General features: G+C 49.6%; 5 protein-coding genes across 5 annotated transcripts; 2 read left to right on the top strand and 3 right to left on the bottom strand.

Moving 5' to 3' along the window:
- Positions 1-1,691, top strand: F5J12DRAFT_368258 (uncharacterized protein). Its single transcript, XM_051739074.1, has 4 exons — positions 1-676; positions 729-841; positions 909-976; positions 1,103-1,691. Exons 1-4 carry the CDS (start codon positions 233-235, stop codon positions 1,573-1,575), a joined length of 1,098 nt encoding a protein of 365 aa, XP_051596442.1. The 5' UTR covers positions 1-232; the 3' UTR covers positions 1,576-1,691.
- Positions 1,692-2,529: 838 nt separating this feature from the next.
- On the top strand, positions 2,530-3,777 carry F5J12DRAFT_785583 (uncharacterized protein; the record flags this gene model as incomplete). The annotated part of the gene is made up of 5 exons (XM_051743268.1): positions 2,530-2,973; positions 2,996-3,138; positions 3,190-3,257; positions 3,376-3,527; positions 3,637-3,777. The coding sequence occupies 5 exons, from the start codon at positions 2,530-2,532 to the stop codon at positions 3,775-3,777; spliced, it is 948 nt and encodes a 315-aa protein (XP_051596443.1).
- A 1,403-nt stretch (positions 3,778-5,180) lies between these two features.
- F5J12DRAFT_772921 (glycoside hydrolase family 79 protein) lies at positions 5,181-7,863 on the bottom strand (the record flags this gene model as incomplete). Its single annotated transcript, XM_051742275.1, has 10 exons — positions 7,491-7,863; positions 7,418-7,430; positions 7,199-7,364; positions 7,000-7,087; positions 6,830-6,936; positions 6,230-6,772; positions 6,148-6,157; positions 5,782-6,097; positions 5,658-5,712; positions 5,181-5,579 (listed from the first exon to the last, which is right to left on the bottom strand). The coding sequence occupies exons 1-10, from the start codon at positions 7,801-7,803 to the stop codon at positions 5,181-5,183; spliced, it is 2,010 nt and encodes a 669-aa protein (XP_051596444.1). The 5' UTR covers positions 7,804-7,863.
- An 883-nt stretch (positions 7,864-8,746) lies between these two features.
- Positions 8,747-9,250, bottom strand: F5J12DRAFT_855199 (uncharacterized protein). Its single transcript, XM_051746671.1, has 3 exons — positions 9,114-9,250; positions 8,983-9,044; positions 8,747-8,920 (listed from the first exon to the last, which is right to left on the bottom strand). The coding sequence occupies exons 1-3, from the start codon at positions 9,174-9,176 to the stop codon at positions 8,800-8,802; spliced, it is 246 nt and encodes an 81-aa protein (XP_051596445.1). The 5' UTR covers positions 9,177-9,250; the 3' UTR covers positions 8,747-8,799.
- Positions 9,251-10,036: 786 nt separating this feature from the next.
- On the bottom strand, positions 10,037-12,047 carry F5J12DRAFT_855210 (uncharacterized protein). The gene is made up of 2 exons (XM_051746672.1): positions 10,105-12,047; positions 10,037-10,059 (listed from the first exon to the last, which is right to left on the bottom strand). The coding sequence occupies exon 1, from the start codon at positions 11,762-11,764 to the stop codon at positions 10,307-10,309; it is 1,458 nt and encodes a 485-aa protein (XP_051596446.1). The 5' UTR covers positions 11,765-12,047; the 3' UTR covers positions 10,037-10,059; positions 10,105-10,306.
- Between the last annotated feature and the right edge of the window lie 621 nt (positions 12,048-12,668).

A 12,668-nucleotide genomic window follows, 5' to 3' on the forward strand; every position in this document is an offset into this window, starting at 1 on the left:
AGATCATATTCATTAGGTTCGAAGAAGTCTTCTCCAATATCGTGATGAACACAGGCGCGCCGAAGGTACACACAGCCTCAGCTGAGTTTGTCATAAATCCTCCGTTCTGTTCTCTTCGGACCTTACTGGCCGTGTTTCCCCCGCTTATTGAGACCTCGATCATTTTTTATAATTCACTGCTAGACCCCATCCACCCCCACAGGATCCTGGGGACCAGGTCAGCGACGCAAGGATGTCTGAATCTTCCGATATTCAACCCATCATAAATGGATTCATCGATGACGTTCGACCTCAGTACATTCTCGTAGTCGCCATCGCACCGTTCTGCGGTTGTCTGTTGACGCTACTGGTCATCTTATTCGCCTTCTCGACGCCCGCGTCACGGAGTCTTCTAGTCTTCAAGCTCAATGTGGTCGCTATCCTGGTTGCACTCGTGACAAGTATCCTAAATGGCTACATAAACGCGCGAGGACTCTTAGATCCTTTCGCACCCGAAATCGCCTTCAGTATATGTTTCACTTTCGCGCTCTTTGCCCTTGGCTCTCCCTTATTCTATGATTCGATTCTCCTCCTGCGCGTCTTGGCATTCTATCCCATCCGCTCGACGCCGCCGCTCATGTTGGCAAAAGTGTTGACCGTCCCTATACTTGTCAAGTGTGGGCGACTCGTGTGTTTGGTACGTCCACCATCCTATTTAGGAATTTACAAATGTGCCAACGCAGACCCAGTCGTTGTTCCTTCATGACTACTACGTCAAGTCCGCGATATATGGGCCTGCTACCGATTGGTTTCGGAATCCGTATGTCACAAGCGAGTGGGTATTGCAAGTTATCGATAATATGTAAGTGCCCCCCCTCACTTGTAGACCATGCAGGTTTGAGAAATCTTAACATTCAACAATTCAATAGGTACTCATGTGGTTTCTTTCTGTACGAGCTGTACGCCCGTGGTTCCATGATATCCAAGTTTAGATCAGGTATGCCATCCACACTCACGTTCACTGTTCGCCCCTCCTCCTGACCTTATTCTGACTGCCACGTTTGCTCGCTCACGCTTTCCATGTTTGGACCCGGTCACCTTCCACGTTGTAACGAACTACAAGGAACCACCATGATCCGTCTGATCCGTAACATCTTCCTCATCTCCTGTGCCAACTTCGTCTTCCCCGTGATCTTCAACATTGCCCAAATTATTTGCATTACTACAGCTCGATCATACCTCGCCACTACGCTTCTGCTGCTCATCAATGGACATGTGAGTGTGATCGGGGTGCTAGGGGCAACAATATGGGCACGTGCCCAGAGCTATACAAAGGCAAACCAAGGAGAGTCGCAAAGCGTTGGAGGGGGGAAACCGCGGTCGGGATGCAATTGCGAATCAACATTTTCTCAAACTGTTCCAGGATTACTTACCATCACATCATGTGGGCCTTATCTGTCTGCTCACCAGGAGACTTTGGAATATGAAAAGGGAGCCGCGTACGACGTCATCGTCCGTACTGACAGGTTTTCTCGGGGTCGAGCGAGTCCTAGTTCTAGTGATATAATACACGAAGATGTCTTCCACGTCGCTTAGAAATTGAATCTGCCTTGTTCGAAGCCACATCGAGAAATAATCTGCTTAGAGGTGACGTCTTATACATATACCATGTGGACTTGTCGAAGTGTAACTCAGTCGTGATTTGTGTACAGGTTTGCTGTCACGATTACTAGATACAGCCAAATTCAGGAGTGCTGTGAATTTCTAGGCAAGAAAGGCATCCAAGCTTTGGTTTGAAAAGGCCGTCGCGGAAGCAGAGCAGATGTGAATTGGAGCTCTTCAATAAAATGATTATCCATGGATGTCGGAAAAAAGGTGCAGGATGATTTTTTCCATACCTGGATACGAAGTGGCCAAAATTGGGGCAAAGGCTATGCCAGGAACAACGGGATGTGAGTAGTATTCAAGGATGGGTAAATATTTGTATGATCTCCGACTCTTAGAACTTCCATCACCTTGACCACAGGCTTGACCCTCTGCTCTTCCTCGTTTCCTCGCAGCCTACGTGTCCCGCAATAAATGGTAAATGTTGATTGATTCCGCTGAAGGCTGAGCCACGCAGCTTGGTATGAAGATAAAACAACACCATTTTGAGCTCAATTTCCTCGGCACGAGTCAGCACCAGTCTTCGGTTCCATTCACGGCTCACTGATTCGGTGTGGGACACAAGAGATTTGTGTAGGAAGGGTGCCCTCAAGAGTACCGGGCCAAGAAGATCAACGTTGAAGGCAGTGGTCTCACTGATCAGAAAATGTTCCTATCATGATGAACACAAGGCGCATGGCCAAGGCATGCACAGCCCAATGGTCAAATTCGAGCGAGGCTCGAGTTCTTTGTAGGTCCTCCGCCCTGATCTAATTGGATCTAGCCAGCCGTGTTTTCCCCGCTTATTGCAACCTCGATCGTTTTTTCATTAAAAGTCAGCAGGGGGTTACTGCTAGACACTATCCACCCTCGCAGGATCCTGGGGACGAGGTCAGCGACGCAACGATGTCTGAACCGTCCGATATTCAGGCCATCATAACCGGTTTCATCGACGCAGTTCGACCTCAGTACATTCTCGTAGTCGCCACTGCACCATTCTGCGGCTGTCTGTTGACGCTACTAGTCATTCTGTTCGCCTTCTCGACGCCTGAGTCACGGAGCTTTCTGGTCTTCAAGTTGAATGTCATCGCCATTCTGGTCGCACTCGTGACAAGTATCTTAAATAGCTACCTAAACATGCTAGGATTCTTAGAACCTTTCGCACCCGATATCGCCCTCAGTACATGTTTCACATTTGCGCTCTTTGCCCTTGGCTCTCCCTTATTCTATGATTCGATTCTCCTCCTGCGCGTCCTGGCATTCTATCCCATCCGCTCGACGCCACTGCTTATGTTGGCAAAAGTATTAACCGTCCCTATACTTGTCAAATGCGGGCGACTTGTGTGTTTGGTATGTCCACCATCTCGCACAGGAATTTACGGATGTGTCAACGCAGACCCAGTCGTTGTTCCTTCATGACTACTACGTCGAGTTTGCGACGTACGGCCCTGTTACCGATTGGTTTCGGAATCCGTATGTCACGAGCGAATGGGGGTTGCAAGTCATCGATAATATGTAAGAGCCCCCCTCTAGACTGTGCAGGTTGAGACCCTCAACAATCAACAGATACTCGTGTGGTTTCTTCCTGTACAAGCTGTATATCCATGACTCCAAGATATCCAAGTTTAGATCAGGTATGTCGCGCTCACTGTTCCCTCTCCTCCTACTTTACTTCGATTTCCATGTTTGCTCACTCACTCACGCTCCGTATGTTCGGGCCTGGTCATCTTCCATGCTATAACGAATGCCAAGGCTCCAACATGATCCATCTGATCCGGAACGTCTTCCTCGTCTCCTGTGCCAACTTTGTCTTCCCCGTCATCTTCAACATTGCCCAAATGATTTGTATCACAACAAATCGTTCATACTCCACCACTACAGTCCTGCTACTCGGCAACGGGTACGTGAGTGTCATTGGTGTGTTGGGCGCAACGCTATGGGGACGTGCCCAGAGCTATGCACCAGCAAGTCAGCAGGGACACGCACGCCCACCATTGATATATCAACGCCAAGGCCATCCCCCCATATCAGCTCCGCAGCCATTGGGAATTGGGCTGGGGGAGCCGTGATGATGCAATTGCGAATCAGGCTGTTCTTGGGTTACTATCACATCATGTGGGCCTTGACTCTGCTCACCAGGAGCCATTGAACTGAGAAGGGGGTTCCAGATGTCCATAGTATGTTCCGGTGGGTTTTCAAGCATGACCTAGTAATATAACGTATGGAGAGATCTTCCGCAACGAATCATGTATCCTCGCATCATGCCGTCTCGTTCCGTGCCGAAAAATATTCTGCTTATTGATGAGTCTTGGGTTCTATATATGTAGGCGACCAATCGGACTTAGTATATAGAGTACCGTAACTTCTCTGCGGACGTGTCCAGTGTAGATAGTCAGTATATGCAATCGGGCTCAGAAGCAGGATCACTGTGGATTTAAGTTGAAGAGGCACCAGCAGTTGGTTGAGACATTTTACCCATACATTTTTACCTTGGATACGAGGTGGTCAGAGCTTACACTGGAATCAATCGTGATGGCAAGTCTGAGCGACCAGCATGCAGAGAACGTGTTTATAGTCGCAATATCAAATTGCAGATTCATTGCCTCCTCCTCTTCGTTGGCAAAAACACAAAGCATACCAATCACGAGCAAGATGTCTAAGACAAATGACCACCTTTGTTGTGGCTGATGCTATTGCGGGTTACCCGTTTCGTGTCCCTAGTGAACCTGATCATCTCAGTCGATTGTTTCACGCTGCAGGCTATTGGTATACCCACTCACCAAAGGGTCCTGCAGGATCCGGACGCCTTGGGGATCCAGAAGACGTCATGACGCTACGACAAAGAATAAGAACGGTCGAACTGTGGGGTACTCTAATCGTCTATGAAAAATTTTCTGATTTGTCGAGAGGGAACATAAGGGAACCCTGGTAGTTACCCCTCTGCCCCACTGCTTGGAACCTTGCAAAGCAACACGCACATTGGGGAGGGCAACATAGAGTACTTCGTGCATGTACTCGGACAGACCATTCTTCGTTCCGTTCCCGGTGCCATGGTTGAGAGTGACGGCAAGTTGTGTTTGGGCGTTCTCTATGACTGCTTGTATATCGCAGGGCAATTGGCATCCCCAAGAATGGATGATCAAGACTCTCCACAGCGCTCTCGAAAGTGAATATTAGGACTGCTGGCTAGTGGACGGTAAGGTGAATACTGGCGTCCTACATACCACCACCCGAAGGAAGTTCATGATAACAGCTTGTACAAGCTGTCATAAATCGTGCTAGGACTCGAGGGTAAAAGGTCCCCGCATATTTTGTCCCTGGTGAGCGTACGGGGTAACCGCCGAAGCCGCTCGGAGAACGTCAACAATAAACTTACGGGGAAATAGATGTGATGGGTCGACGCCCATTGCTATTTGATCATGTCTCGTGGTGCATAATACAAAAACCCAGAAACACTAAAACAACTGTAAAATATCATCGAAAACGTCAAAGTTCTAGGTCAAAATCGTGGCCATGTCCAAGGGTCGGAGTCCAGAATTATGTAATCAATATATGCATCACCACGTCCCCGCTCCCCCCATCCATGCTCCCACGCCCAACCCTACCAGTCCCAGTCCCAGCCCCACCCCTATCCCAGTCCCCATCGAAGCCGCCCCATTCTCCCTACTTGTACTCGCCAACTGATCTCTCTCTTTCCCCGACATCCCATTGCTTGTCGCCAGTACCGTCGGATTGATTGTCGCTGTATTCCAAGTCTGCGTGAGCGCCGTCGTTGCGAACGTGACGGTCGAAGAGGGATTACTTTCGGCGTAGGCTGAAGATGTGAGAAAGATTAGTGCGATGCAGGGTGCGGGGAGCGGGACCGTGCAGGTGTTGGAAGAGGGAGAACAAGAAATGGTTGTGATAGAGGGCGAGCCTTGGAAACGCCCGTCAGATTCAAAGGTCGAGCCAAAAGTCTGATACGTGTGTGGATGGAGTGGTGGGGTCAGAAATGAGTTGATGGAACCATCGAGGGCAGGTGAAACGACGCTTACCTGACCCGCCCAGGTAATATTATTCTTGTCCGAAACGGATGGTGCAAGCAAGTACCTGTTTACAGGGCCAACGGAGAAACAAGATCAGTCCCACCATCAGTACCCCAGATCATTAATTACGCACTTGACCTGCACACTTCCAGGTACATTCCCTCCTCCAAGCCCAAATGCAAATTGCACGGTACTCGACCCACTCGTATCCGTCACGAAATTAAACACGACCAACCGCGCAGGTGCACCATTCTCATATATTGCATACACAGGCGTGTATATCGATGTCGCGGGTGGTGTCGTTGTGTCGGAGGGTGATGTTAGTGCGTTGGTGAGATCAACGAGTCGGGCCGTCCCGCTCGACCCAAGGGCTTCGGCGATGAAGAGGGACGAGTAGAATACGGAACCGACTGTCCATTGGTGGTAGGATGATTGGTTCGTTGGAGGTGCTAGACAAAGAGATGAACGACCACAAGATATGTGCAGACGAGAAACTCACGCGTAAACGGCTATCCCAAATTCACATTCCCATCAGGATCAACGTCGCATCACAGAATTGGGCTGGCGAGATGGGCACTTACATTATAATAATCGTCCTGTCCACCGACGTGTAACATCGCTCCCCAGAATCCCACCGCTCCCATTTGCAATGCAAAGTCCACCGCCCACACCGCCGCTCCAAAACTGTCACTTATCCCAGGAAACCCACCACAACTCGCTGTGTTCGTTTCCATCATCACGAATGGCTTACCAACACTAGCAGCGTATGACGATGCATTGAGGTAGGGTGCTACAAGAGAAGTGGCTGAGGTGTGATTGAGATAATCCGGAAATACTGTTTGCGGGTCGACTGGGGATCCAATACCGTACTGGGCATAACAGTTATCGGTGGGGTAATGTTCGACGGCTAGGTATCCCAGCGAATTGTCATACGAGGTAACGATACCAGTATTGAAAACGTCTTCGGGCGTCCACGTCCCAGAAACGGAGGGTACGACAAGGTTATTCTTGACGGGTATAGAATTGTCATTGTTCACGGCATCGACGAGGATTCCAACTTCGCCGAAATAGTCGTACGGACTATATGTTGATGGACGGACACCGTGCGCGGCATATAAGTCAGGCTGAGAATGCGAGCGTGGTGAGATCGCATAGAATATGAATTCGATATATGTACGTACCTCGTTTCCGACTTGGAATCCCAGGAGGTATCCGCCCGAGTCTAAAACTGCTTCTCCTACCTCTGCGATCTGCAGGCGGAGGTTGGTAGTATCATTGAATGGTATACCTGATATTTGAGTGAACGATGATCTCACGGATTGCGTGTCCAACATGTTGTGACTGGACGTACCAAGGAACCACTTGACATCCACCAGCGAAGAAATATTTCCTAACATATAAAGCGCATCGGCGGTATAACGTAGCGCAGGTGTGGACGTCTATGCACGCGATGCCACATGAGGGTGGGTGTACAGCAAAAACATAAGCGATGAGCGCCCAGGTCCATGACGTCGACATGCGAAAGTGATGCACGGGTAGATTAAACGTACCGGATCGTTAAGATTGCTAGGTTCCTTTAAAGCCATGTCACCGTTTGGGAGTGAATCTACGAGAGAGGCTGTTTCTTGCGTGTTTCCGCCGACGCGGATGCGTACTTCGCCTGCGCGTTGGCGGAGGTTGGACATGAGGTTTAAGAAGGGAACTTGGATGAAAGACCTGAGCCAGCAGGTCAGTTATCTTGTAACCGGGCCAACATGCGGAAAACGTACGAGTTTTTCCCGACTGGGCCAGATATGTGAGAATGGGTGGATCACAAAACGGGGAGAGCAGACGGAGACGTACAAACTTGGGATATGACACTGAATTCAATGGAGAAACCCAGGAAGGAGCCTTTGAGAGGTTGACTAAGGGACACATTGTCCGAGGTCGCAGGGACAGAAAGGGATATCTGCGTGGAAAAGCTTGGAGGCACGGGTGGTGGGTTGAGGACGGTCGGGTCGTAAGCAGCGGGTGCAGTGTAAGTAGCAGCGGAAGCAGATTGGGTTGCCTGTCCGAGTGGTATCTGGCTGTATACGGTGACGCTAGCAAGACTGTAGGGTATGGCGACGAAAAGCAAGACAAATGAACGAAGCTCCATAGCGCCCATCACGGGCATACCAGGCGCGGTGAAAAGTCAACGCTGGTCTATTTCATCGACACCCAAACCGAATAGAAGTTTCGATCGCTTCCTTTTCCTTTTTAGTTGACGCGTATCTCTTACAATACTACCAACCATTCACTGTTACTAGCGGCGCCACGGCCTCGTGCATCACACCGCTGCCCCTCTCCGTCATTATAGTACGCAGATCCATCCGGGTTACTGTAGTAGTAACTCCGGTCCCTAACATCGAAACGTCAGACACACCAAGATGACCAACCACAGACTGGAGAAACCCGATTCCTGCTGGTATGAATAGTTGTACCCCGTACCGGTAGTACCATAGTCACGAGCATACCAGTGGTTGCCCTGTCAGAAACAAATTCTTTCTTTCTCAGATACAACGGACACTTCTGTTCAATTGCAGAGCAATGGGGTCCCTAAATGTCGCAGTTGCCTGTTGGGCTGTAAAGAACCCGTCAGTTGCTGACCACGATCATTTGATAACCAGAGTAACGTCCCTTCTGCGTTCAGAGGCATGCATGGATACCTAAAGTACTTCGGCCCTCTTGTTAGGCAATCACCATAACTGCACCGGAGACCACTGGACCGGGTATCCTCGAGCCAAGTTGTCAATCATGCTTGGAATTGTCCAACATGTACGACGAAGGGATGCGGTCAGTCCAAGGAGAATGATTCATAAGATAGCAGTGTCACAGAAATATTCCACCCTATACATAAGTCAGGCATCCTTGGAATATTAGACTGTATCAATAATTATAGGCTGGTGGTTGGTAAATTTCCACTGGATTCTGAAAGATACTTTCTTGCCAAAAATGGTTGACCGAGTCCATTCACATCTTCAACTGGATTGAAGCTGTCATATCAGACAACCCGATGCTTCCCTAGATCCATTACATAATTCATACTTATCTTCAACACTTCACGCGGGGCTGATAGAGGTCAACGTTATCTTATCATTTGCTGCATGTAGTACTATGTACATAATTATCCTTACTTGGAGGAACCAGGAGACTCGTACACATCACCGCTGGGGGAAGTGTACTTGGAGTAGTCATCTCCGCTATTGAAGTAGGTGGATCCATTAGGGTTGCTGTAGTAGTAACTACTATCGCTGTGATTCAGGCGACATCAAACTCGCTCGTTTAACATAGACAGAATTAACGGGACGCCTACCTGTTGGAGTAGTGGTACCCCGTACCAGAAGTACCATAATCACGAGAGCACCAGTGGTTTCCCTGTCGGAATCCAAACAGCATGAGCATCACACGTCGATAATGGCATCGCAGACGCAGTTGTACGCTTACACTACTATTGGTGCCACTCCCGGTGTAGGAGTAATCAGGACTTTGGCTGCCTTTATGAGGCATCGTGCAAGACAAGATAGCAAGTAAATCGGCAGAGTCAAGAGAGGGAGTTAAGTTAGAACGGCCAGAGACGTCGCTTTTAAGCACAACTAAGATGTACAAACAAAGCTAAATACCTCGGTTAAAAATACAGTATTAGAAATTCAAATAAATCAAACCTGCAGCCTATCAGAACCGTTTGATAGGCCTCGCATCAACGGGTGATAACCACAAGCAAATATTGGCATATTCAACTTCACTACTGGCACGGAAACCTGGCACGGTCCGGGGCGCCCTATGGAGGACTTCCCATTGGCGCGTGGTTTGTCAATTGTCTTGAAGTGACTCCTTAGGACTTCGTCCGCAGACACCATACGCATCAGACTTTGGTTGGAAGATTCACCTCGGTATGGTCTGCGACAGTCCAACATAATCTTGGCTTCGAGGCGGGTTACCGAAGGGCCAAGGGAGTGGTCACATTTTCTACGTGGAAGGAGCCCTTCTCAATCCTCCTGGTGATTGGCTCGTTGGTTCCTTTCTCAAGGCAACCAAACAGAAAAGTGGTAGCAGCTTGCGTACGACGGCTTCAACATCAAGGCCATCGTTTGGGGTCATGAGCCACAGGACATTAAGTTCAACACGGTACTATGATGAAATATGGACGTTGGCACTCTCGCCTTCAAGGAGTGAGTCCACCACCCCGCCGGGCGGCAACCGGCTCAAGTCAGTAGTAGTTGGTTTCCGGTGCGATTCAAGTTTCCTGACAGCCTATCGAAAGACAAAGATATCATCCCGAGAACATCCCGAGAGGCTATTCTAACAGCTACATTCGACATGCCATAAAAACCCCTAACTTAAGAAGACCTCGATTGGATGATTATCTGAGCGTCCAGGAGTTGTGCGTTATGTGCGTATAAATATTTTGAAGTCTTGCCCATAGTCACAACGTCAGATGCTGATGCATGTTGCTATCACTCACTCCGGGTTCCGAACTTCAAATGCTAGGAAACGATAGTATGGACACAAAACAAATAAAATAACAAGACCGAAGTCATCGTACACTGTCACCCGGACAAACATATAGGTATAGGGTATGCGTGCATATTTCTCTTATTATCACTCCCGCTCAGTTGAATGTAAAGTCCCAAGAAGTATTACATAGCCGTCGAATCCCAATCGACCACAGATCCTTCGACAAGCACCGTCGGAGGATGATGTCCTCTGTCCCATTCATCCCTTATCCACTCACGAACCATGCGCAGCATCTCTGGTTTCGCGGACCGGAGCATGAGCGAGCGCAGCCGGTGCCAACAGGGATAAGATGCACGGGGGTCATAAATACGCTCATAGGTGTAAGGATACGCGTTATAAACTCGCGCACGTAGGACCTGTGGGAAGAACCCGACATCGACGCCGCCGAGCGTGACATGCGATGCATATGGAAAAGCGTGGATGAATGAAGTTGCGGTACTCGAGTTAGAAGCGTTGTGGAGCACGACCGTGCTAACGAGCGGGAACCGGGGCTTCCTCGTCTTTGCGTCGAAAAGGAGCTCGACGACGTTCTGACCTGACATTTTGGAATCTGGGAAGACGAGTTCAAAATGACGCAATGAGGGAGCGTGGATGCTCGAGATCGTTTGTTGTAGGTATCGCGGTTTCAGAACTCCGGGATGAAGAATGAGATTCTGGAGGTGCGGCATCGATACGACGGTGGATTCACCGTCAACAGGGGCCCCGATTCGAAATCGGAGGGGTTGCCCGTGCAGAACCAGCGTCGTCAACCCTGGTGTAGAGTTCAGCAGGGTACGGAAAACGGTGGAATCGATCATGGTGCGCAACAACCTAGTGTCGTTGCTGTACCGTCTGAGTGTCAGACTAGTCAACTTCGAAAACACTTGAAGCATCTTCGATCGATTTCCCGTTAAGTCTCCAGAAAGCGAGAAATTCTCAGCGTCAAAAGTTTTTAGGGCAGGACAGTCGTCGTTGGCCGAAAATAGACCGATGCACGTCTGGCCCGGACGTAATGCACGGAACGAGAAGTGACGAAGTACGGGAAAGGAACTCTTCTTGAGCTTGTTGGCCAGATGCTGAATTTTCGTGTCGCACATAGATGAAATGGAAAGGCTTCGCCAGCGTTCAATGGATGGAAGAATAAACTCTAGAGCTGCATCAAAACGCTGGAAGTCTTTCCTTTCTCGCCAATTGAAAAAGTGGACGTCAAGGTAACGAGATGCTGACGCTCTGGCAACATACGCCTCCAGGAGATGGAGCTTGATGCTAGGCATGACCCAGATATGCCTCCATAATCGCGGAGAGCTGATCGCAACCTCTCTCCACCGGTGGCAGACATGAGAAATGTCAATTGGGACCCACATTTCTTTCTCGGGTGGACTCGACACGGCCTCCTCAAAGATTGCCAGTAGCATCTCGTTCGGAAGACGTGAAACTGGTGCAAGCAGGTTCTGTAAGGTAGTAGCCTTTATCCTCTTTTCTGACAGAGACGCCTGTGTTTCTTCAAGCAGCACTTGTAGTTGCTTGATGTTTGATTGCAATAAATCTTCCCGCCTCTCCAGTTGGCGGATCTCTTGCTTCAGAGGGTCCAGAACTGGCATGGAGGAAGCCCGATATGTTCTTGGGTAGTAGAGAGTCTGGAGATGTGACTGGTCATGCTGTAGTGATACGTCAGCGTGAACGCATCGAGAGAGCAGTTAGGGCTTCGCAAAGCAGAAAACGATTCTTTACTTACGATGATGGGTGGATGATGCCTCGTTACAGGATAATTCGGGTACACTGTCCTCGGGATCATGCTTCCAAGCAAGCGGCTAGCATAAAGACGACGGGTAGAGGAATACCACCTATTAGTAGGCCGGTAGCGAACGTCTATGGACGGCTACGTACCACAAGGTAGCCACATGCCACACAGCACGGCTGTTAGTCGTATAATGAGCCGGCAGCATTCAACCACAGCATCAAGATGATGACCCCGCACACCCCGTAACTGAATATTCGGCGCCCTTTTGGCCGAGGAGCATGCAGTGCCAGTTGGAGACGCTGCAGTTCGGACTTGGACGATCTTACGCGTGCTGTGATCATGATCAAGACCTGTGTTACGTATGATCACCGGACACCTCCCGTCTTATATTCGCACTGTTGGGAAGACGTACAATGTAGCTGACCTACCGTGTTCGTTGGGACACTCCGAGACCCACGTGGCAAATGGCACGCTATCCACTCGCGACGCCATGAACGTTTGAAGGACCCCGGATCTCAAGGTAGCTACGCGTGTGCGTACTATACTGCGACCGTGGTATGCGCTTCGGGATACGGGTGTGAGTGAGCGCGATGTCGAGTAACAGGTTGCCTGCTGTTCGCTCGGTACGAGTTCAACGTCCACGTTCAATGCTAGCGTTCCGCACCGGTAAATTTGGCCTTGGATTCGTTACATTCATGGCAGCGAAAGCAACTTCCTGAGGGAGCGCAATGGCTCAGCGCATAGCAGCTGATCAGTTGATCCAA

This window comes from Pisolithus orientalis (assembly GCF_024613125.1).
Source record: "Pisolithus orientalis strain OTSU chromosome Unknown F5J12scaffold_39, whole genome shotgun sequence".
Lineage (NCBI taxonomy): Eukaryota > Fungi > Basidiomycota > Agaricomycetes > Boletales > Pisolithaceae > Pisolithus > Pisolithus orientalis.

Excerpts from the sequence above, each read along its gene's own strand:
- F5J12DRAFT_368258 (XM_051739074.1), top strand. The coding sequence starts at position 233 with ATGTCTGAATCTTCCGATATTCAACCCATCATAAATGGATTCATCGAT. Across the intron at positions 677-728 it reads GTGGGCGACTCGTGTGTTTG|TCGTTGTTCCTTCATGACTA; the intron begins GTACGTCCACCA and ends ACGCAGACCCAG. Across the intron at positions 977-1,102 it reads GATATCCAAGTTTAGATCAG|GAACCACCATGATCCGTCTG; the intron begins GTATGCCATCCA and ends ACGAACTACAAG.
- F5J12DRAFT_855199 (XM_051746671.1), bottom strand. The coding sequence starts at position 9,176 with ATGCCTCATAAAGGCAGCCAAAGTCCTGATTACTCCTACACCGGGAGT. Across the intron at positions 9,045-9,113 it reads GGAGTGGCACCAATAGTAGT|GGAAACCACTGGTGCTCTCG; the intron begins GTAAGCGTACAA and ends GGATTCCGACAG. Across the intron at positions 8,921-8,982 it reads GGGTACCACTACTCCAACAG|CGATAGTAGTTACTACTACA; the intron begins GTAGGCGTCCCG and ends CCTGAATCACAG.
- F5J12DRAFT_855210 (XM_051746672.1), bottom strand. The coding sequence starts at position 11,764 with ATGCCAGTTCTGGACCCTCTGAAGCAAGAGATCCGCCAACTGGAGAGG.